Source organism: Phaethon aethereus (assembly GCF_964289735.1).
Source record: "Phaethon aethereus genome assembly, chromosome: 4".
NCBI classification, from domain to species: domain Eukaryota; kingdom Metazoa; phylum Chordata; class Aves; order Phaethontiformes; family Phaethontidae; genus Phaethon; species Phaethon aethereus.
This window is the reverse complement of record NC_138578.1, coordinates 28428510-28453497: the sequence shown is the minus strand read 5'-3', so window position 1 is coordinate 28453497 and position 24988 is coordinate 28428510. Positions and strand designations below refer to the sequence as shown.

The 24988-nt window shown below is 41.4% G+C and overlaps 1 protein-coding gene across 1 annotated transcript; it reads left to right on the top strand.

Annotated features, from left to right (window-relative positions):
- Positions 1-2769: 2769 nt before the first annotated feature.
- TET2 (tet methylcytosine dioxygenase 2) lies at positions 2770-24007 on the top strand (the record flags this gene model as incomplete). The annotated part of the gene is made up of 9 exons (XM_081999368.1): positions 2770-6127; positions 8404-8494; positions 12097-12190; positions 13239-13447; positions 14257-14407; positions 16623-16712; positions 19308-19445; positions 20936-21296; positions 22599-24007. Exons 1-9 carry the CDS (start codon positions 2785-2787, stop codon positions 24005-24007), a joined length of 5886 nt encoding a protein of 1961 aa, XP_081855494.1. The 5' UTR covers positions 2770-2784.
- Between the last annotated feature and the right edge of the window lie 981 nt (positions 24008-24988).

Genomic DNA, 24988 nt, shown 5'->3' with positions numbered 1-24988 from the left:
GCTCGAGCAAGATTTGTACTCAGGTGTGAAAATAACTGAGCATAGACAGAAAGAAGTGTAACGCAAAGTCCCCACAACCCTCGACGCCTTCCAAAGAATGCAAATCTGGCACTTTTAATCGATGAATTAACTTTGTATTTTAAAGAACCAAATGATTCCCGTGTCCTTTGCAATGTCTAACACCAATGCCTTTTACACTGGAGGTGATCCGAATTTGGGGGAGCTGATTGACTCATACCATGAGGTCTTTGAGAATACTGTGAATCCATGTCACACAGTGAAAATAACCTTGCAGTTTATGAGGACAGCAAGAACCTAAGATGCTGTTATGAAGCACAGATGTGCTCCTTCAAGGGGTTTGCAAGCTAAGTTTAGAGAAGTCGGGCAGCCCCCAATTCTAAACAAAAAGGTGTTTTTACCTATCAGTAAGAAATTGAGAAGAAAGATTGTCTGGGAACTCTTGGAAGGAATTTAGTTGCAACCCACATGGTACACCAGAACACAAACAGCAAGGCAGACTTTGAGGGCCAGAGGAAGTTTCTCACGGCTCAATCACAGAGACTAAAACTTTTTTTGAAGAAATAAATATTTTAGAAGCAGCCTGACAGCACAGTGTTAATTACTATGGTGCCTTTTATTTAATTTCATACTTGTGAAATACAGCAGCCTACAGACTCATGTCTGAGTTGTGGTTCAGCTGCAATTTCTAGGTATGAAAGTTGTGAAGGCAAAGAATGGTTTCCAAATTAGGCTGACATTTTATTTTTGAGATGCTCTGGGAGCATCATTCTGCCACCCGGCCTAGAATGACACATCAAAGGAATCCTTTTCATGCTGCTTTCTGTTAAGCGTGGAATATCGTCTCCCTGGAAAGCTGCAAAAGCTTGTGTCTTGTGGTACTTTAAAGCTAGGTTGGGAAATATACTGAAATATATCTAGAAGGGAAGAAGCCTACCTTACCTTGTCAAAATAGGTAAGATGGACAAACATTCTTTTCCATCTCCCTATTCTTAGCTTTCTCTTCAAAACCTTTTTTTTTTTTTTTAAGTACTGTTACTTGCAGAGACAACTTCTCTACTTCTGTCAAACAAAACATAAATTAAGTACAGGAAGAAAAGAAAAAACTTCAGGAGGTCAAAAGTAAATCTAAAATCAAGTTTGGGATAAGGAGAAAGTGGATACAAGTCATCATATCAGCACTTGCCAGTCAAAATGTATGTTTGAATTGTTCTGATGCTGAAATCAGAGCTGCAAGCAGAGGGGATTCTGCTGGATGTAATGAATCTCATGAATTAATATTACTTTTTAAAGCATTTTAGAATCATATTACTCAACTGAGTAAGGCAATACTGCACTGAAAACTGTATAAATTAGATGTTCCTTAGCATTTAAAAACAAAAAAAAAATTAGTGTAGGATAAATACATAAGTAGAGCAACTGTGATGGAAGAAGTTTTTCAGTATAGTAGTTCTTCCTATGTAGCGGCAATACCAGCCACGTGTAGTGGTTCTCCTGACTTTGCAGTCCAACCAGGGATGACCTGGTAATGGAGAACCCTTCAGATTCCCCTTTATGCAAACTAAAAATAAAAGCTACAGGACGAAGACATGCATGAGTCCAAATTTTCTCTGTGCAATCTCGCATCTGTAAGACCCTCTGTCAGTCTGTCTTCTGTCATTTGTGACTGGTTGAGAACCATAAAGGCAACAAAGGATGAGTTACAAGCAGAGTCAAACAAGGGCTTTATCTATGTTATCTGGGACTGAATCCTGGGAAGGTCCATGTGAACAGGATTAGCTTGTCATTATAAGGAATTTGTTCACTGCACACTGTCAGTACTTTTATCAAATGAAAAACTTCATTTTATAAATAAAATATAAAAAGTATATGAGAAAATGGGATTTTCCATCCAAACAAAGAAGAAAAAAATCCTAGCTCCCCAGCTGCAGGGCTCAGTTCAAAACCCAGTTGCATCATTTAAGCCATGCTTGATGTTTGTATGTAAATGTGAATGGATATTAATACCTGAAAAAATACCACTTCCATCAAACCTTTCAGAAATCTCTTGACTTGTTTCTGTCAACATTACCCAGATGTTGATGAACTGTAAGAGTTGCTATGGACAGCAATCAAGCGTGGCTTTGTCTCACATGTGTATCGTGCTACTTGCGTGTTCTTTAGGAATGCCACTTTTAAAAGACCTTGTCAGACAGCTGAAGACAGAAAAAAGGAGGTTTTCCCCTCTAATTGGCAAGCTTGGTGGCAATAATCCTTCAAGTCACAGAAAAGACATTTGGCACACTTAATCAAATAACAGGATTAGCATCAAGTCTGGGAACCATGGTTTTGGCATGACTTTCTGCCTTACCAAGGAGAAAAAGTGACGACAGAGGAGTCTGTCCAAATCATTCAAAAGCAGAGAATATTTTTTGCACCATTAGAAGAGGGGGTTTTGGTAAAATACCTGCTCATGTGTTAAACGGGGGTAAGGAGCCACTCCGTATTTTCACTCTCTGTTTGCCTTGAAGAACAAACCTTCAAGAAAAAGGGAGACACAGGGCTGCAAAACGTGACAGGATAGTGAAACACCCCTCAGGGTGTGCCTGCAAGCTCACGTTGTATGTGGGAGCTGGTCAGGACAACTGGGTACTTGAATGCTGGAGGAATTGTTGGTAATAAATTGTCCATCAATAGGAACTAAATTGACTTAGATTGTCTCTTGTTTCTTTTCTCTTTCAGATACGTTCAGAGGGTAGCCTTGTGGATGGCCCCGGAGCAGGCCAGATGGAACAGGACAGAACCAACCATGTTGACGGCAATAGATTGAGTCCATTTCTAATACCGCAACCTTCTCACATTTGCCAGGCAGAGCCTTCTGCGGTAAAGCTACAGAATGGAAGTCCAGTAACAGAGAGGCCTGAAGTCGAAGTAAATGGAGACCACAAGCAGCTATTCATTAAAAGCAACTATGGAGTGCCCCACCTGAAGGGAAGTCCAAACAACCGTGTTAGCCCCGACCTTTTACAAGATAAGAAAATATATTCCAAATATATGCAAAATGGTGGGATAAAACGCACTTTTAGTGAACCCTCTCTGTATGGACTTCATGAGAGCAAGAAAGTGAAACAAGACAAAGAGGTAAATGGAGAAAAAGCTGAGCCAGAAGATAATAATGAAAAACCAAGTGTCTCTGAATGTTACAGTGAGAAGAAACCCGAGAGTTTTACAGGACAAGAAAATGAAGTTTCAGATTTGATACAGTCTACAAGATACAACAGTGGTGGTTCAGAAAACCCTCATGACCTCCTGATTCAGGATGAGCAGGAGCAGGAAAACGTTCATTGCCACAACAGGGACATTGTTTTACTACTTAAGAACAAGGCAGTGCCAATGCCTAATGGTGCTACAGTTTCTGCCTCTTCCATGGAAAGCATGCATGGTGAACTCCTGGAGAAAACACTGTCTCAATATTATCCAGAACATGTTTCCATAGCAATGCAGAAGAACACATCTCATATCAATGCCATTACCAGTCAGGCTACTAATGAGTTGTCCTATGAGACAACACATTCATCCCATACCTCAGGGCAGATCACTTCCCCACAGACCTCAAACTCTGAGCTGCCTCAAGTGCCAGCTGTAGTGGTTACTGAGGTCTACAACACAGAAGACTCCAGTAAACCACCTGTATTGCCAGGTAGCTGTTCGCTTCAGAAACCAGAACTACAGCTACAGCAACAGATTCCAGGCTATGATCCACACCAGTTACCCGTAGGAAACAGTACTGTTCGTGGAAGTGTAGGGCAGGTTCCCAACCAAGACCTCTCTCTAAGTTCCAGCAGTAACCTGCAAGCTCAGAGCGCCGCTCTGGAAAGGTTCTCTGAGCAAGCAGAAAAAAATGGTGCTTTCTTTAAACAGAACTCAATGTTTCACAAAGATTCCTCTACTCCTCCTGCTCCAGAAATGAACAGTGCACTGTCTGTCATGGTGCGAGAAGGAAGCCATTCCTATGACAACAGATGTGATGAAACTCTTCCTGGGGAGATAAAGAACGAAGGGCAACAGCAGGGACCAATGTCAGAAAGTCCCAGCCTCAGCCAGCAACAGCTTTACCCTCAGCAGAGACTTCCGCAGCAGGTACAAATGTCACAACAAGATGTCAGTGAAAGCAACCCACAAGCTGCAGTGGCCGCCTCAATTCAGCAGCACCCAGAAGAAATGACGCCGGCGTCGGAGCCTCCCCTCCAAAACCTGCAAGGGCGCGGAAGTGAGGGTGATTTGCAGCAACACTATCAGCATTTCCCAGGACAGAGAGAACCCGAGATTCCTCCCGACAAAGAAAAGGACCAAGTGAAAGAGCCTGTGCAACAGGCTCAACAATATTCAAAACCAGCCTGGATAGAACTGGTTTCCACCCAGTTCCACCAGGGAGAGCCTCCCCACAAGCCCAGCGAAGCATTATTGCGATCAATTCTTCGGTTCCAGGCAAACACAGCCAAAACAGCCTATACAAAACAGTATGCTGGAAGTCCTGATGCATTAAAGGGGCCTTCAGGACAGCCCCAGAGCCAGAAGATAATGCAACAGGAACAAATTCCTCCGCTGTACAAAAGCGAGACCTCCCAGCTGCAGCCGCATCCCACAGCTGACCAGCAGCTGCCGTTCCAGAAACACTCACCGCAGCCACAGCTCATGAAGATGGATTCCCTACTCAAGTCCCAAGTGCAGCAACATCCTCCGCAGCAGCTCCATTTCCAGCAAAGACCAGAACAAGCCGAACAGCCTTTAGGGGCCCCGTTGAAACAGCAGCACTTGAATCCCCAGCCGGGGGAAAACGAGCAATTCTTGCATTCACACATTTTGCAACAGATGCTTCAAAAACAGGCACAGCAGGTGCAACTGCCATGCAGCCCACAACTAACCCCAAACCAGCAACAGGCTCTGCAAATTAAAAATAAAGACCTGCCCCAAACCATTTCCCACTCCCAAAGCAATGCTGAGCAGCCGCTAGACAGGACATCTTTCAATCAGCTTAAAGTAGATGAATGTTTTCAGACTGGGAATAAGTACATGAAATCAACTGCATTCCCACTGCATAACCCTCAGCTAGGCCTAGAGCAGGTACAGAGCATGAACAACAAGGTTCCCCTTTACACTCAGAAAGCAAACGCTGGTCTGCAGCATCCCTGCCCAAACAACGTGCACTTGATTTCCGAGAAGAAAGAAAATGCCACAAATATCGAACGCTTTGGAGCCAACAAAATGCAAGACTTGCAACATATGCAGTATTTTTCAAATAACTTGACCACAAAACGAGATGTGAATCGCTGTTTTCAAGAACAAGAGCAACAGACACAACAAGCTTCGGTTATACAGCTGCCACCCCTCCAGCAAACACACAGCTATGGTGCTAGTCTGAACCAAGACCTCTCGAGCCTACACGCTGCGCAGATTCCTCAGCGGTACTTACCACACAGCCAGCAAACTGCCCCACACTCCCAAGACCAGAGAGGCTGTCATTTGCAGTCCCAAACCCCTAAGGATTTTCACAAGCATGCTGCTCTAAGGTGGCATCTCTTGCAAAAACAGGAGCAACAAGCATACCAGCAACCCAAAACCGAGATTGGTCCCAGTGCAGCACGCAAGCCTATAAAAATTGAGGCTGGCACAAAGTCTAATATCTGCATGCGTCCATCAGCTGGACAGCTGGAAAACAAAATGTGGAAAAAAACAATTAAACAAGAGAATCAGCACTTTGGCTGCGAGAACATGCAACAAAAGAGCATCATCGAGACAATGGAACAGCAGCTAAAACAGATACAGGTCAAATCACTGTTTGATCACAAGACTTTTACTATCAAATCACCTAAACATGTGAAGGTTGAAACAGCAGGCCCTATTACCATCCTGTCAAGAAATACCAGTGCTGCAGATTTTGACACTCAGACCCCAACCCTAGATCAGCAAGCAAACTCATCTGCTGAGAAAACCCCGACCAAAAGAACAGCTGGAACTGTTCTCAATAATTTTTTAGACTCACCTTCCAAGTTATTGGATACTCCTGTAAAAAATTTATTGGATACACCTGCCAAAACCCAGTATGATTTCCCATCCTGCAGCTGTGTTGGTAAGTGCTGAGATGTACTAAAAACACACTAGTTCACAGGAAGGAAATGAGCCTTCAAGTTGGGATTACAGGGTTAGTTGGATGTTTTTGTTGGAGGATTTTTTGTGTCTTTTTTTTTTAGAACAGTAATTAGTAAAGACTTATAAAATTGCAATTTTATACACTTATGCCTACTCCACTTATCAAACCCTACACACAGGCCCTTTCTTAATATTTCATAAAGCAAGTACCTATTTGTTTTTTCAGTCAGAATGCTTATGGTCAGCAATGTATCCTCTCACATCCATTCTCCTTAAGCAGCAGACATGTAATGACAACATGCTGATAAAAAGTAGGTCATAACTTTATAATCTAATTTATTCATCAGGGTTAGATACACCATTTAAAAACTGTGTCCTGGGTCCAAAACTTGAGAACCTTACGTCATTTTTTTCTCTAAGAGCGAAATTGCTGAAGTTGCCCTCAGTAAAGCCTAAGCAAAGAAGGGATGATAGATTATTCCTCACTTGTTGCAAGCATTTGTCCTCCCTTTCATGCACTAGTCTCCCGCAAGGCTCAAGAGATCAGCAGTTTCTTAGAGAAGTTACGCAAGCAGCGCCAAAAAAGCAGCGAGGAGGACCCTCAGTGTTTCTTCATGGCATACCTGATCTCCAAAAGCTGGAAGAATAGAGCAGAGGGAAGCAAAGTAGAGTGACAGGCATGGCCCCATAGCCTGAGGTTCCATCCATTACTGACACTGCACACAGCCAGGTCTAACAGGCACTTTCAGACTCTACTGGATAAACTATTGAGGCTGAGACAAAAGGTTCAGCACCAAAAATGGGGGGGAAAAATAAATGCATTTTTTTTTAAAATCCATGTTATAGTTTCACTTACTGGGATTTCATACCAACTATAAAAGAGGAAGTTGAACCAATGCTCCTCCAAAACTGCAAAATGGACCTTTTTGCCTTTTTGAATGTTTGGAGCTGTCTCGGAGATGATCCATGGGAACAAAAAGAGGAGGCATTGGATTTCCAAAGCTCCCAGGAAGAAAACTGGAGGCCAGTTCTTTGCTGTTCCTTGTTGTTTTACAAGAAACAACCTACAAAATGTAGGTTTTTTTGAAAACACTGAAGTTGTTTGAGGTTTTTTTCTTGAGACTGTTTCTCCAATGTAGTCGACTCAAGTTTTTCTGGCAATCATTTAATTATTCTCACTATTTTTTTAGCCAGTGCTGCAACCTCTAACTAAGCAAAAGAGCTTATTCTCCACTTGCATTTTAATTCTTCAGTCTTAGCAGACCCTATAGGAAATAAAGGAGCATGAAGCTTAGTTCCTGTCCTCTTTGAAGAACCCAGTGCCACGGCGTAATCTATAGGGTTTATCGCTCTTTCCTACCAGTACTTGTCCTTAGGAAGATTAAAGTAAGCCATTCCCTCCTTGACACGTTCAGCTTTATAGCATGGCTTCATCATGCTTCCAGAGGCCGTACGTCAAGAGCAGCATCACCTCATCCAGCCTTTGGAGTTAGCATGGCAGAAAGCATAAAGTCAGCCCTCGGACAAGTCAGCACAGCTCCACCATCTCCTCCTGAACCCAAGCAGAGCCCGCCCATTTCTTTCTCACTGCTGCAGCCTGCCTCCTGGTATCAAACCAAACATATAGTATATATTGTGAATGCTGACACAGTCCTGCCTACACACAGAAAACTGAGGCCATATTCTTAGCATACAAGCATTTTTACTAAGCCTTGTGCAGGATTTCTTTCAGCAAACTTGCTTTTTTTTTCATTTTACAGAGTCTTTCTGACAGTGGCAGAAATTCTCTGGGTAACTTTACTGGCCACTTTCTCAAGCTGTAGGTTCCTACACTGTAACATGTCTGCTGAAAAACAAGTACTGTACAGCTCACTAATGTCAATATTTACCCTCGTTATCCCATTTATCCTCCTTTCTAGATACTGGGAGAGGAGGAAGTGGGAGAAGGAGAAACAATTGTCCAGTGATAACAGGAAAACGCCTTTTGAATTTCAGTGTAGGGCCCGAGAAGTGAAACAACTGTTTGTGCTAGCAAAAGGCACACGAGTCTGTATCACGGCTATTTGCAGGATTAGCCACGTGCTTTGCACGTTTTATACAAATTGTGTGGGCATACTTTAGATGTAAGTGTTTGAAAACTCAGACCCCAGACCCATACAGCAGTATCCTAACAAGCTAGATGTAAGCTTTGCGATGTGACTTTTTACATTAAAGAATTAAGCTTCGAAATAATAACCTTTATTTTGTTTTAAACAGAGCAAATTATTGAAAAAGATGAAGGTCCTTTCTATACCCATCTAGGAGCCGGTCCTAATGTGGCAGCTATTAGAGAAATCATGGAAGAAAGGTAATTAGTGCAAAGGCACAGGGCAGATTAACGTTTATCCTTTTGTGGATGTCAGAATTTTTCCAGCTTTTGCCCATAAAGAAATAAACAATTGCAAATCAAGTAATTACTTGTAGGCTTAGCTACTCCAGTGTTGCCAACATTACGCACTGTGCTATTCACCAGAGAGTCACAATATTTGACAGGGCTAATAGTCTGCTGGCTGGCACAGGCTGCGCACTTTGAGACAGATGCCAGCAAACCCAAGCAGGAACAAGTATTCACCAGCCTGCCAAGCAGGACGGTTGGCAATGGCTGCAAAAGCAGGCATGGACCTGGTGTTCCCTCTGGTTAGGAGAATGCCAAGGTGGAAGGAAGATGAAGAGCAGAATACCAAACTCCAAAATTAGCTCCCCCCTGCAAATTACTAAGTATATAGTACAGGCTTAAAGGGCTAAATCTAACTCAGTCACGTCCAGAGGAGCGCCACAAAGTTGTTGGGTAGGATTTCAGCCCGAGAACTGATAAGTAGTTTTCTGAAAAAACAGCCCCCTTCCTCGGAGTATTGCACAAAACCAGCCTTATTCTTGATTGTGGACAATCCCTGTATCGTGTTGCATCCTGCAATATATTTATTATATCAAAGCCAACCAAACCAGGAATTTTGAACAGCACACAATGGATACATGATCTGTGCTATGTAAAAGTATGTGTAAGTGCAAAACCCACTAGCCTTTCTAAGGTATTTAAATTAAAAACTGTCACAAAAGTGGCTTCTGCACTGTGAATTTTCCATTACTTGTAGCTTTTGGCACGCATAGATGTTAATGGCCAGATTTTGAGAGGTATCTGGGAATTCAGTTCCTCTCTGAACAAACAAGCAAACAGAAAGGTCTCCAGTAAGTCAGACACAGATGGGAATTTAATTTGTTAATACCTTAAAAATCTGGACTCCAGAACTGCAGAGAAGCTCCAGCTAGTTGTAGAACCAAAAGCAAATGGGCATTATTGCAGTGCTGTGTCTGAGCTAAGGAGCACAGTTTCTTAGCAAAGTCTGGTAGCTTGTGCTCATCACTGCATGACCACCACCCACTTAAGGCATATTAAACCCTTTGGATTACCTCTAAGTCCTTTCTCATTCTTAGCACCTCCTTCCCTGCGACTCCTGTGCAGGGCTTGCCCCAATACTTGTTTTCAGCTTTGTGAGCAGCTCAAATGCATGCAAGCTACATAAATCAGCTTCTTCCTGCGAAGGGGGAGTGAACACTGACTCTCCTGAGAAGCTTCTTGCAATTTGTTATCTCCAGAGCTCTCATTGACTGGTTAATTCTTTAGTATTTACAAATAATAAATAAAAGAGGAAAGTCATTCATGTCATGATGTCAATTATCAGAGATGAAACTTCTTTCATTTCTTTACTTTGGAATGTAATTTTTCATCCTTAATATTGACCTCACCTTTTTTCTTTTTTTTTTCTTTTTTTTTTTTTTTTTTTGCATTTAATTTCATTTCATGTTGGCAGAAGGAAATCCTGAGAGATTATAGATAACATGCATCTACTCAGCCAGGTTCAGCAGAGTATAGCAGCAGCCACTTGAACAATGACTAGTTTTCAACTGTTCATATGGTATGAACTGTGCGATTCCCTGACTGAAGAACTCCAGAACTCCTCCTCGTTAGTTAATTTTGTATCCCTAAGTGAAAAAAAGCACTTAACTATAAAGATACTCTCAAGCATGTGTGCAGTTGGTGACACTAATCACAACTGAAGCACTTTTAAACTGTCTTCCCAGGAATATGGATTGACTTTTAAGGTATCAGCGCTGCCAAACAAATCAGGATTTGGATTTAGACTTGCAGTTAATATTTTAGCTATACCAGAACAAATTTCTTGCAGAACCCATGGTGGATACATACATTTTACCTCTTCCTTCTCCCAATCCCTACTTCCTGCTCAGTGAGTTTTGCTCCAGTTTTAAAGCAAATCAGCTTTGGCCTGAAAGCAAGCATGACAAACATCAGGCACAAATTCCTTTGTGACAGTTGAAAAGATTTGAGACCAAGTCCATTTCATTTCCAGTGTGTAATGTACAACATATTTCTATAGCGGCATCCACACAGTTGTCCTGCAATCCAGATTAGAAAACTGATAGAAAATGTTAAGATCTAATTTTTTTTTTAATGTGGTTAATTAAAGAAACAAATTTATACTAACATCCAAGCCTAAGTAGGAAGAAGTGACCTAACAGTTGCCAGCAAGAATGTGTGTAGTACAACTTGGTTTTATTTGTATAATTTCCTGTGACACTGAAATTTCACAATGAGATCACATCTAAAAATAAGCATTTTTCATTTCCTTTACAGGACAGAAGTTTAAATACAAATATTTGCTCTTAAATATGTCACCAGGATTTTAGTGCAAAAACAAGAGGGATGAAAGGTCAAAAGTTCTCAAGGCATCAATACATGGCTGCATAACAGGAAGGAACTATCTTGATTGCTCTATAGGTAACAGGCAAAGAACAAGGAGATTGTTATTTAGTCCCCACACACGATTATTTTAAAAAAAAAAGTAACGCCAGTGAAAGCAGCAGAATTCAAGAAATGGTGATGGAAGTGCAGTTTGCCCAGTCCCCGAAATGCAGCCAAGTCAACATGGTAGCTGGATCCGTAACATCGCAGATACAGGTTTCTAATGCACAGCCTCACTTGAGACCTGGTGCGCTCTAGGGTTCAGCAGGTGGGCACCCCCCAAGCTGCAACAGCCCGGGGAGAGGCCTGGCCAGAGAACATCCCTGCAAATGGTCTAACAGGTCTGACACTTTTTCTTCATTCAAGATTTGCTTCACTTAGCATTTGGCGTGTATTTCCACCCGGTCCATCAGAGGACATGGAGAGTGGCATTATCCCATTTACTCTGGGTAACAGCACTACTTGCATGTGGGGCTTGATTCTGCGTTGATGGCATATAATCAACTTAAGTGCTTCAGCAAGAGCTGAGCTTGCCCACCTTGGTCACAAAAAGACACACAAATGGCATCGTTTGAGGGCATCTTGTGATCTTAATTCAGTATAGAAGTCAGGCAGAAGTATATAAGTAACAATTTATGAGTGGATGATAAAGTAAAGGAAATAGATATGATACAAATTAATCATGACTTAACTGATTCACACTGTATCTAAGCCAGAAACAAGCACAGAAAATTAATAGAGTGACTACTGCATGCCAGCTGTTCCATGACAACTTAATTATATACATTTCAGAGTAATAACTTTAAGCCAGAAATTAAAGTAAAATGTTAAATTCCTCCCCAAAATAGAGAGACTTCAAGTCCACTTTTCAAAATGTCGTCTGTAGCAAATTATCTACAGAAACAGTTAAAAGGTTTGGGAATATTAATGTGTTATGGATAATTTTTACTCATACATGATGCATTAAAGACATTTGCTTCTCTTAATGTATCAATCCACCACTATAATAAAATCAGCAAGATAAACCGCATTGCACCCCCCTCCGTGTAATTCATAGTGTTTTAGATAAGACTGGTAAATGTGCTCCATCTTTTCAGCGTTCACGCAGAACCAAATGAATCTGCTTATTGTACTTTTTTTGTTTGTTTAAGATTTGGACAGAAGGGTAAAGCTATAAGGATTGAGAGGGTTGTCTACACTGGGAAAGAAGGCAAAAGTTCTCAAGGATGTCCAATTGCTAAATGGGTAAGTGATGTACACATATGTTAAGACTAATCTAGTTCAGTATGATGGTGTATGTAAGCAGACAGCAGTGACATGTCCTCCTGTTAGTTGACACTATGAAACTTAAAATAGCTCAACGGCAGCAATACCACAGGACGCCTGTAGCCTGCTCCCACCCGTGTCTCTCACACTCCATTTACTTGTTGTGTGGAGAACAGCAAGAATAAAATTTGGCTTAAAGGTATGAAAATGTTGAGGAGGCGGTTTTGCTTAGATTTAAGATTCGCAACACGAGACATTCTGATGATTGCTGTTTAATTTTAGCTTACAAAAAAGTCCAGTAAGTGTACCACTGCGGTGTTTTTAAAATACACTCCCAGTTCAAGAGAGGCATTAGGACCCCCTCTTAGCAAACACTGTCATACTTCGGCACGAGTTACCCAAGTGGTTTGGGTAGGCCAGGGAAAGACAGGATGAGGAAGAACTGATACATGATTATAGTCTTTATGCATGCCAGACTGCACCTTTTTTTCAGAAATAACCCACAGTAGCACAACCACCAAGAAGCAAGCACACTCTTTTATTTGAACAACATCTACAGCTTTCCTCTCATCGCTGTAATGTTTGGATGTAATAAGGGCAGGTCACAAAACTGAGTGGCTGGCTGATTGCAAGTTTAGCTGCTTAAGTTTGGGAGTGAAAGGGAGAGAACCCCCATGTCTGGTTATTTAGTCCCTTCCTTGGCTGCCCGTCTTCCCCATGCGGCTCCTGCCCTAAGCGCGGGTCTCCGCCATCCAGCTCTGTGCGGGAGTCAGAGCATGGGGGATACCACCATGGCTTTCCACACCATCAGTCAAGCTTAGGTTCATTAGACAGAAAGGGTAGCCCTGGCCCAGATCACTAAATGAGAAAAATGGACCGAGTTGCCAGAACCAAAGAGGAAGACAGAAGTAGAAGTAACCTCCCCACGCATGCACGAATGCCGAGGTTTCCTATTCTCTTGCTCTTCACATTAAGAAACGCGTTGTTTGTGTTGGGGCTCTGGGGGGCTGTGTTGCTGTGCATGCAGGTAGTCCGCAGAAGCAGTCAGGAGGAAAAGCTACTCTGTTTGGTGCGTGAGCGAGCGGGCCACACGTGTGAGACGGCCGTGATCGTGATTCTCATCCTGGTCTGGGAGGGAATCCCAACCAGCCTGGCTGACAAGCTCTACTCCGAACTGACTGACACCCTGAGGAAGTACGGCACGCTCACCAACCGGCGGTGCGCCCTGAACGAAGAGTAAGTGGAACAAAGGGTCTGCTCGCCAAACTTGCAGCCCCACCTTCAGCCTCGGACCTGGCACCGCCGCTCGTGCTATTACCCTGAAAGACGCATAAGCTTTCCAGCTGTTTCAGGCAGTTTGAAAACCCACAAACCTTGTGAGAAAAGCAAAGTAAACGTTCTTATAAATCAGGGAGAAACATCTACCCAGAGTGGTGAAGCGTCTCAGTACGTTTAAAGGAAGAGATCGCAGCAGGGCCCAGGACAGCAGATACCGCAACCTTGAAATAAAAACTAGATGCACTAAATCATGCTGTAAGCCTACAGAAGCTAGCCTGAATCTAAAGAAATTGCACTATGTCATTTTCCCATGTATTTCTGATAGGGAAGAACATTTAGACCAAAATTAAAACAGCTTATTGCTGTACGTTACTTTGGCTTCATGGGTAGAGTCGTATTTCAGGAATGATTGTTTAGCCCCTGTCAGAGGGCTCCCACATTCTTGCAGTGCCATCAACATATGCCCTGTTCAGGTACCTAACAAGGCATGACGCAAACATACCCTCTTTCGAGCAACACCAGGTTTCTCACCGAAGCATAGAAACTCCATAGTCCCTGCTTTGCAACCATGAAATTATTCACTCTGATAAATTCTTCTGTTATAATGCACATGCCTCCCTCTTTCATGTCTTCGCTATTTACTGATGGAAGATGATCCAAGACCAGCGATTCCCCAGAGCGCTGGCAGAACACCGATGCCCACTGCGGGAGTGCCTGCCGGGGGGGACCCACCTCCTTGCTAACAGCCATATTCTCTTATTTTTTAGACGGACTTGCGCATGTCAAGGGCTGGACCCTGAAACTTGTGGTGCTTCATTTTCCTTTGGTTGCTCCTGGAGCATGTACTACAATGGTTGTAAGTTTGCCAGAAGCAAGATTCCAAGAAAGTTTAAGCTGATGGGGGATGACCCAAAAGAGGTTGGTGTCCATTTCTAAAATGAGCCTCATTTGCAAGGAAATGTTTTCTGTCACTCTGCAAATAGAGATACAGTACAAGAGACCAGAGGCCAGAGCCCTGCCTGAATGGCATACGTGAGGGTAATTAAATAACTGCCAGTCAAAACTGATTGATTCCAGTCACTGAGCCAGCTGAATTGACTGTCCAAATTCTGACAGCTGGTAAAAGCCCTGAGACTTGAAACCATGTTTGCAGGCTTTCACAATTAGAGGAGAGGGCACGGCCTGAATAATTGTGACTGTATTAGGCCTGCAGTCGGGCATTCCCCAGTGGCAGAGCGGAAGGTTTACCAACCGAAGGCATATAACATTGCAACTGGGAACCAGAGAAGACTGCATGGAGACAAACATGATGAAACTCCAAGGTGACAATAGGAAGAGGAGGATAGGACGACTCACTCTGCATACAGTCCTGCCTCACTGAATGTTTCCAGGCTGGGTTCTGTGTTGCAGCAAACTGGCAACTGTTCAAAATGAGTCAGAGTAATAAAAATAAAAAAACCCCAAACAACATTGACCTTAGACTAGGCACAAGATACCTTTGAAGTTATGACTGCAGCAACTCCTGGACACCTCCAGCTTGTCATATGTCTTGGGAGGCTCCAATGGCCCAGTCTGTTTTTTGGCAAGCTCATGCAAATTTAGTCCCTTGCTTCTGTACTGACACGTAAGTCCACAGCTTTCACTGTCTTTCTGATGTCTTACACAAATCCCAGCATTTCTTTCACATGATCAGACCACCAGATACTTCAGCAGCCTGTGGCCTGTGCTGAGAATGGCACGCTATTTAGAATATCATCATAATTAACATACAATTTTACCTCCCTAAATTTACAATTTACTGCTCTTCTGTGGCCCCAAGAATTATAGAATAGCTCTCCTTCAATCATGCTGTGGCACAAAGCCTTCTTGTTCATAGCCTGCAATACTAAACCCCCTACATTTTCTAAGCTGGATACCTGGCCAGAGCCCACCGGAGCACTCTTCTAACTTGCATTCCTGGATTTACTTCCCATGGAAGCCAGAGCTGGGCAGGGAAGATGGTTTTACCCTCCAGTCTTGTTCCCACACAAAGTTGGGGGCATCCAGACCAGGGACTGGGTCCCATAGCATAGACACAGTTTAGAGACAACACAAATAGGATCCTCACCAATAAAAACTAGAAGTAACACTTAACAAATGGTAACCTATGGGCCATACAAAAGCTCTAAGTTCTGGCAGCAGCCACAAGGTCACAGCAAGATAGTTTTGACAATCTCATAATGTCATTTTGGAGTCCCAAACTAGGATATAGTCCCATAGTAGGAGATGCAAACTTCTAATGCACCAACCACGTCTCCCGCAAACCTGTAGGTTTTTCACAGCTCTTCACACGTTCCTAAAATATACAAACTCCTAAGAACAAGTATACCACTCCAGTATGCCACTGTTCTTTATGCACTTGAAATTAAAAATAAGGGCCTCATATAAGTGAGGTTTTGAATTTGGGATTCTCATCCCAAGAGGATGGGGAACAACTTTGGAGTATGTTGCTAGAGTACTTCATTTTTAAAGAGCCCTTCATTTTGAGAGTGTGTACCTCTCCTTATGAAAAAGAGAAGTGCGGTCATTCCTACCTCCGTATCACCAACTAGTAGACACATCCACAATTCTTCATTGCTTAAGAACTGGGAACTCTCTGAAGTATATAAATAATTTTAAATTGCTGCATAAAAAGATACTCACTGTGTTGAAGTGCTGTTATTGCAATGTGAAAAACTCTTAAATTAGACAATTACGTGATGGACCATTCCAATATTATTTCTCTCAAGCTTTCTGAAGAGTCTTATTTTCCCAGAACTCCAATAGGGAAAAAAATTAGTATCATCACACTTGGATCTAAAACATCTCCATGTTGAAGGATGTGATTCTTAATGTAAACCAAATTAAGATTATAGTATGTGATGTCCTCTTGCAAGGATCACACTAGACTACTTTACTACTTCATTACTTTAAAGGCTGTGACACCGTAAAATTAAAAGGAGATTCACAACAGTTATTGTCTGAACAAGAGTGATAACGGTCTAGGCTTCTACACAACAATCAGTGTAAACATAATTGTATAAAGACCCTGATTTCTTAGATCCCATACACACAGTATGGAAATGTCATTGCACTCTATTTCATCTCCTAACAGGAAGAAAAACTAGAATCCAATTTGCAGAATCTGTCAACCCTGATGGCACCTACCTACAAGAAGCTTGCACCTGATGCATATAACAACCAGGTATGCTGAGGGAAAAAGGAATTGGAGCAGTCGTGCAAGTAACCTGATTTTTACCACACTTCCCAATGCTTGAACCTTGTGCCAAACCATTATGTACATTTTGTGCCAGCATTCCTTTGACATCAGGGTAAAGACAAATGGAAATGAACAATTCCACTTAAAATACTTTCAAAAGTAAAACTAGCAGAATTTGGTCTACTAAATAGAACTAATCTTTTCACCTACATCAACACAATAAGATTACTTCACACTTGAGCAGAAGTCTTCAGCTCTACAACACAAACTTGTGGATTTAGCATGATTCACCAGCCAAACTAGCAAAACAGCCACGAAGATGGTGTGAGATTGGCAACAGTGCCAGCCGCAGTGTATCATATTGCACTTGACTCCTGAAGCCACAGTTTCAGTTCTGCTCTCTCAAGTGGCAGATGAGTTTAGTTTTCACCAAAATAGCCATTGCAAACATGCTTGTAAAGTGAAGTTTTGTATTTGAACACACTCAGCCCTGTATATGCACACAAGTGCCTGCACCAGCCTTCTTGCATGAGGGGATCAGGCATGCGTATTTTCTGTGAAGCAGTATTCACAGGTAACTAGCACATTCAAAGCTTTTATGAGATTCCCAGTGTGGCTGTCTCTCATCTGCATTTCTTTACCAAACGTCTTTCAGATACTTGCATCAAAATTTGACAACATGCCCCTTGCAAACACATAACTGTTGGCCTTCATTTTTGTTGGTCAGGTTCACTACCATTACAAACATTGACAGAACTTCTAGCCTGCAAACTATCAGCATCACTGGAAACCATGACATCTTCTTTCTTTCCTGTTGACAGCATTATGCTGTAGCAATCAGCACAAGACAGATTTCCAACTGTAACAGAAACAGTAACCTAACGCAAAACTGTCCTTTTTTATTTGCTGTAAAACTCACTTCTTTACTGCATATTTAATAGCAACTAGACAGGGTAAGCAGATTCAGTACAGACTTACCCAGTTTAACTTACCTGATCAGATAACGTTTGGAGACTCGTTATGGAGGAAACTGTGGCCGTGTGCCCACTAGCTGTGGTTATCTGTCCAAGTATCTGAGACATTCTGCAAGAGAAGAAAGGAAGAGAAAGAAGAAAAAATGAGGGGGTGGTGAACAATAAAATGGTTCTTTGCTTGGGCCGCTTTTCTTTTACCACAAAAATTTGCAAAATAACTTTTCTTCCTGTGAGCCATGGTCCTGCCCGACACTTGTTGAAAACGCATGCATTTACAAGTTTCCATTTTTACCTTGTGTAACAAGACGTGCGTGTAGCTTGGCCTGTATTTCAGGAGTTTCATGCAGACCTTGTATTTTTGGGGAAACCCTGATCAAGCTGCTGTCAGTGACTTTAAGAGAGATGATCGAGGCCTAATTTGTATGGTATTGTAAAAGGTTCTAAAACAAAAAAGCCCTAAAACCAAACCCCCTTTGAATCCTGAAAAGAAATTCCAAACTCCCAGATTTATCCTAATCCAAGTCTGGATTGCTACTGGATTAAAATCTAGAATTAGAAAGGGTCCGTTTTCCAACTGGACCCAACGGAACATCTCAGAGAACAGTTGGACCAGTATACTTTAATCAGACAATTATAGTCTGGCTAACATTTCAGACCACTCTCGTTTAATTCCACAGTAGTTTATATGTTTCAGGGTTTGTTCTACTTTTATTTTCAGATTCCAAGGAAGTAAATATTCCAAATTTTAAAAATAAAGGTCTGTGAGCAAACTAGACATCTTTTTAGTGATCTTGGATCAAGACTTGGCAAAATTTCTAATTTCACCTTCACTTAAAATGCTATCCGTTAAGTTCCATTGAGTGTAGAATTTTTTTCTTTCACTTGAAAGGTTCAGGAATTTCAGCAAAGCGTTTTACAAACGTGGTTTCTTTTTTAGTAAAATATGAAACCATCATTTGTCTAAGGCTTGATCTTCCATTACAAAATGCTTTCTTTTTATGTAAGGTTTATTGTTGCATTATCAACTCTTTGTAAAGCTGCTTAATAATGAACGCATGGGTAGAAAGTACTGTCTCGACTGAATTATCTCTCTTTTTGGTCAGGGGTTACAGTTGTACTTAAGCTAATGAAATCTACATTTAACATGCCAAAATATTACAAATCCAAAAGCAAATTATTATTTTTCATGAAGTCATTCTGAAGTCAGTTTTCTAAAGCCATTTTCCCTTAATAGCTTGGTATATTTCCAGTCTACACAAACATATTGCTCTTACAGTGCCAGACACTGAAACCGTGCACCGCATTTGTCATGTGAAAACACCAACCACTGGCAGAGAATCACAAGTAACACACAAGGAAAAGTATTATTGGCCAATGTCACAATCACGCCAGAGACAGCAGGTAACAGGGAACAAAGCAGCAAGGCATGAAGTATGGATACAAAATTGCCATCAAATTGCTTGATTTTATTTGCCTTCAAGATCCGTACGCTGCCACCTCCAAGATGTTAGGAGACTTGCATGTTGTCACGGCGGAGCATTCGGTGCTAATTCCGTGTACTGGAGCATCCAGCTCGTTTGCAGTGATACCTGTTATCTCTTTCCAGATCGAGTATGAACACAGAGCACCCGAGTGTCGCCTGGGTTTAAAAGAAGGTCGCCCATTCTCAGGGGTCACTGCCTGCCTGGATTTTTGTGCTCATGCTCACAGAGACTTGCACAATATGCAGAATGGGAGTACACTGGTAAGTCTATGATGCATGTAGCCTCCTTACTCCAGCACTAATTACGTATATTTAATTCATTCTCTCCCGTCTGTTTAAATTTATACTTGCATAACGCAGATAGCTAAAAAAAGAAACATTAAGCAGTAATTGAGCTAAGTTATTACCCCCTACACAATTTTTCATTCAAATGAATGAGACTTATGGTGTATTAAAGAAAGGTTTAATATAGAACTGGTAAAAGAGAAACCATAGCGACAATTGGAAAGAAGGTCCCAGCAGGGCTGAAATGCCTGTTTCAGTGTTCCTGGCACAAAATGGTTTATATTTGTCCTCTTGAAACACTTTTTTTTCCTAACAACTTTGGATTGTATCTTCTAATAAAATAAAAGTGGAAACAAAGAACTTCTTTCCAGGAGAGTTTTGGAAGTTGTGGATTTCATTCCTGCTTGGGATGGGCAGAAAGTCTGCAAGCCTTGCCATCCTTTGTATTGTACATGTACCTTTTAATCCCTTCAGTTCTGATCTCTGGCATGTACAGCAAAGGTTCTGCAGAAGATACCAGAAAAACGAGCTGGTTTTGAATGTATTTTGGATTGTTTCTGTTCCCTGCCTACTCTCTCTGTGACAATACAGTTAGGGTAAACGTGAGAAAGAATAATCTTCAGTTTTGAGTAATCTTCATGGTTGTAATTTGAAGCAACTACCTAGATTCACAGTGCAGCTCTTACTACAACCAAAGAGAATACCAAATTTTTTTAATACCAACTAGATTTTTCCTGTTCCCAGGGTCTGACTTAATTGACAAGTCAGCCACCCACAATACAATATATATTTCTAGCTGAGCTTTCTTCGTAAAACTGGCTAATGCAATGATTTTTCTGCAGAATACGTCTGTATCAGCATCTTTTTCCACTGAGATCCTCCCAATACCTATTTTAGCTGGAGTTAACACAACGAGCATGCTGCACGACACAACAGTAACTTCCATAAATCTTATTATTAACATTACAGTGACTTGACCCTTTGCGAAGTCCTGGAAGTTGCCGTTGTAAAGGGGTGTGAAATACAATGGCAGTATGTTATATTGCAGGCTATTTCTAATACATAGCTAGCTAATGTATTACAGTGAAAAAAATCTTCAGGTGAGTAGAAAGTCCCAGGTTCCACTGGTTTAGTGGCTCTCTGGCCACAGTACAGTGGATCACACAATTCACTTCACGTTAAGGTAGTCCCTAATTATATTGTTCATTTTGGCATGAGTACAAGAAATAGATATATATATACACCTCCTGTTTCTATTAACACTGTCCCAACAGCACAATGGAAGAAATGAAACTGCAGGCTTCTTGTAATATGCATAAATTGCACAGAAACTTAGAGTTTACAAATAGTTTGCCAGATGCCAATGCTGACAGTGGCAGGGCAAGGTAAAATGCACAGGCTAGTATTTCAGATCTCTTCTTCCCAGACTGGTTTGAGAGTGTTACTGTACCACACCTTTCCAACAGGTTTGCACACTAACTAGAGAAGACAATCGTGAAATTGGCCAAACACCAGAAGACGAGCAGCTCCATGTGCTCCCATTATACAAAGTCTCTGATGTGGATGAGTTCGGAAGCACTGAAGGCCAGGAAGAGAAGAAGAGGAATGGCAGCATCCAGGTCCTTACCTCCTTTCGCCGAAAAGTAAGGATGTTAGCAGAGCCAGTTAAGACTTGTCGGCAAAGGAAGCTAGAAGCAAAGAAAGCAGCTGCAGAAAAGCTTTCCTCCTTGGAGAATGGGTCTAGCAAAGCTGAAAGAGATAAGTCTGCTGCAGCACGCAACAAACAAAGCAACTCTGAGGCAGCAGGTCCTGCAAAGCAGCTAGCAGGTAAACACATGAATCCGATCGGGATCTTTATCAACAGCAGTAAGCTTCCTAGAAATCAGGGCCATTTATAATGAGTCTCTAGAAAACCATAATTCTCAGCCCAAGAACATTTTAGAGTAAAAAGTAAAGAGAATTCTTGAAAGTAAATGTCAATATTGTATGTTTATAAATACTAGAGTGCCAAATTGTGGTCAACTCTGGAGAAGCAGAAAAAAAAAAAAAAGTTGTATGAGAAATCATTTATCCTTGGGATAGTTAACACCTGTAGAAATCTGGTGCTTTTGCAAACTCTGCTTGCCATCCGGTGTATTGTAAAGTACCTTTAAAAGACTAGCAGTGCTAGAAGCCATGAAGAGAAGTGTGTGATGCTGCTGCCAAAGAAAGAATGACCTACACATTACTCGCTATCTGCCACTGTTACAGGGAACCTCCTAATTTCAGGGGATTCAAGCCTAACTTCTTTACCACTATTTATACTCTCTGCTTCAAGACCAAAAGCAGAGCAGGTTTTTCCATAGTGGAGTAAGAGTTTAAAAATCCACTTAACAATCCCAGTTTTCATCAGTAAATTTGAGAGTCCTGAGCAAAGGAGTTCGTCATGACTGTTTTATTGTTACAGCAACTTTCTCAGAGAGAAGAAAAACAATATATCTAAGGCCACCCAGAAGGTCACTGAAATACCTATGAATAGAAGTCAGCTGTCCCATGACCCAGGCTAGGGTTGTAACCATTAAACGATGCCATTTCGCTTTAATGAATGATGGTTTTGCTCTTACATCATCAGCTAATCTCACTTGTTACTGAACTGTTCTCTTTAACAGTATATGTCACTGTTGGTTTTTTACATAAAGCTAAGGACATTTTTTTGAGACAGTTCTATTAATATAGATGTGAAGAATTATTTGTTCTTGGGGAAAAGCAGGTCACCTTGTGCACGGCTGTTTGGGAGCACTTTGATGCTCCGTTTCATGGCTACTTAAACGATGATTCAACTCTTTGGATTTTGTGCATGTGACTGAACAGATTGCACTGTCCTCTTTTTCCCCATTGCCACTGGCATCTGATCTCACTGGATACATGCCAAAAAGAATGAGTAGCCCCTAGTATTTGTTTAGCTTCTTAAAGGATGGTATTTGAGATACAAGAAAAGGAACCTCTGTTAACGGATCATGAGATACATATCTACGAAATTTCTAAGAAAAGTGTATTGTGAAAAGTCTATAAACTATGCAGTTTGTTGGTTGTTTTTTTTTTAAAAAAAGCTTGGTTTTTGTGTGTTTGTTTTTCTTTTCACATCTACAGATCTTTTACGTCTTTCAGGACCAGCCGCACAACAGCAGCAGCAGCAACATCCACAGCGCACTCTCCCTAACAACCCTCAGCCAAACCCTATTAACTCTTACTCGGGTTCAGGTTCTGCAAATCTCTATGTAAGGTTGCCTAATCCAGCCAATGCTTATCCAAGCTCTTCATACACTTCAGATCCCTATGGAGGGTCCAGTCCCATGAACCTCTATACAACCTCATCACAGCCTGCGGGGTCTTATTTGAATTCTTCCAGTCCCATGAACCCTTATTCAGGATCATTAAGTCAAAATAACCAATATCCACCCTACCAATGCAATGGAAATATACCTATGGACAACTGCCCCTCTTACTTGGGCTCCTACCCTTCCCAGCATCAGCACATGGACCTGTATAATTCCCAGAGCCAAGACCATATGTCTAAGCTAAGTCTACCACCCATTCAAACATTATACCAGCATAGGTTTGGGAATAACCAGAGTTTCAGTCCCAAGTATTTGAATTACGGAAACCAAAATATGCAGGTAGACTCCTTCAGTAATTGCACCATTAGACCAAATGTACACCACGTAGGGTCTTTTTCCTCTTACTCTACCCATGAGGCTGACAGCCATTTTATGGAGGTTGCCTCAAGGTTAAAAGCTAACCTGAGTAATCCGAGCATAGATTATGCCTCCATGAGTAAAACCAGTGAACATCATCACATGCAACCCCCTCCACATTTAGCACATGACTACCATTCTGCAACAAGTATGTTTAGTGGTCCTCCTAATTCACTGCATCTCCAAAATAAGGATAGTGAAATGATTTCACATGCAGTTAATGGTTTGTCTAACATGCTTCCAGGTCAAAACCATGATAGGACTACTCCCCAGAGTGGTTTAGATAAAACTGATGTGCTGAATCCAGAAAAAGCAGAGGATCCCGATGAAGTCTGGTCAGATAGTGAGCAGAGCTTTCTGGATCCAGAAATTGGAGGAGTGGCAGTTGCTCCATCTCATGGGTCAATTCTCATAGAGTGTGCAAAACGTGAGCTCCACGCAACGACTCCCTTAAAAAATCCCAACAGGAACCATCCCACCAGAATATCCCTTGTCTTTTACCAGCACAAGAGTATGAACGAGCCAAAACACGGTCTGGCTCTATGGGAGGCAAAGATGGCTGAGAAGGCAAGAGAGAAAGAAGAGGAATGTGAAAAGTATGGTCCAGACTATGTGCCTCAGAAATCTTACGGCAAAAAAGCAAAGCGGGAGCCTGCTGAGCCACACGAACCCTCAGAGCCAACGTACGTGCGCTTCATCAAGTCTCTTGCACAAAGGACACTGTCGGTCACCACAGACTCCACAGTAACTACATCTCCATATGCCTTTACACGGGTTACAGGGCCTTACAACCGATATATCTAACGTCACACCTTTGTTGGTTACCTCATTTGAAAAAACACCTTGTCAGTAGGGTAGTTCTCTAGGTTTTGGGGAAGGCAAGGGTGGAGAAGAAAACAGTGTTTTTACAAAACTCATCAGTGGAAAAAGCCTCAGCACACCAGCAAAAAGAGGTAATCTCACTAGCGCACTTATTTTCCACTGATTTTTAAGTGGTCACAGATGGCACGTAGGAAACAAGACCAAAGCATCCTATGCAAAAACAAAAACAAAACAAAAAAGTGTTTCACAATTTACATTTGAAAACACTGGCTCCATTACTGAAAGAGATAATCTGCAAGTGGATTTTTTTTTTCTTACAGTTTTGCACATCTGTGGCCACTTTTAATGTCATCAAGTTTGCATAGTCATGGAACAGGAGCAAAAAAACCCTAAAAAAAATAATACTGTAGTATTACAACTGCAGGAATCTTAAAATAACATCTGGTGCTGAATCTATGATGTACTGAAATACTGGAATTATGGCTTTTTAACATGCAGTTTTTACTGTAATCTTATTAGTCTCTTGATTTTATTTAACAAAATAGATAAGTATAAAACGAATAGACAGGAAAACACTGAATTTGTTTGGATATTCTAAAAACATGGTGCTATCTAAGAGAATGGTGTCTTTATTTTAACAGTCGAACAGTTAATGCCTTTATAACAAAATGTCAATGATGTAGTCAAATGTTCTTCAGCAACAGGGAGGACCTTTTCATTCATGTTATGTATTGAATTTACCTGGTGTTAAAATAAGCTTACTTTTTAACATATGGGAATTACAAAGACCTCTGGATTTTGCTCATCCAGTCAAGTCCTAGAAAAGGACAATAAAATATATAGAGAGATATTTTTTTTTAAATAGTGTTTCAGAAGCACTTTGTCTACCTAAGCTTGGCAACTTGAACAATGCTAAGGTACTAAGACATTAAAAAAAAAAAAAAAAGAGTTTACTTTGATTTT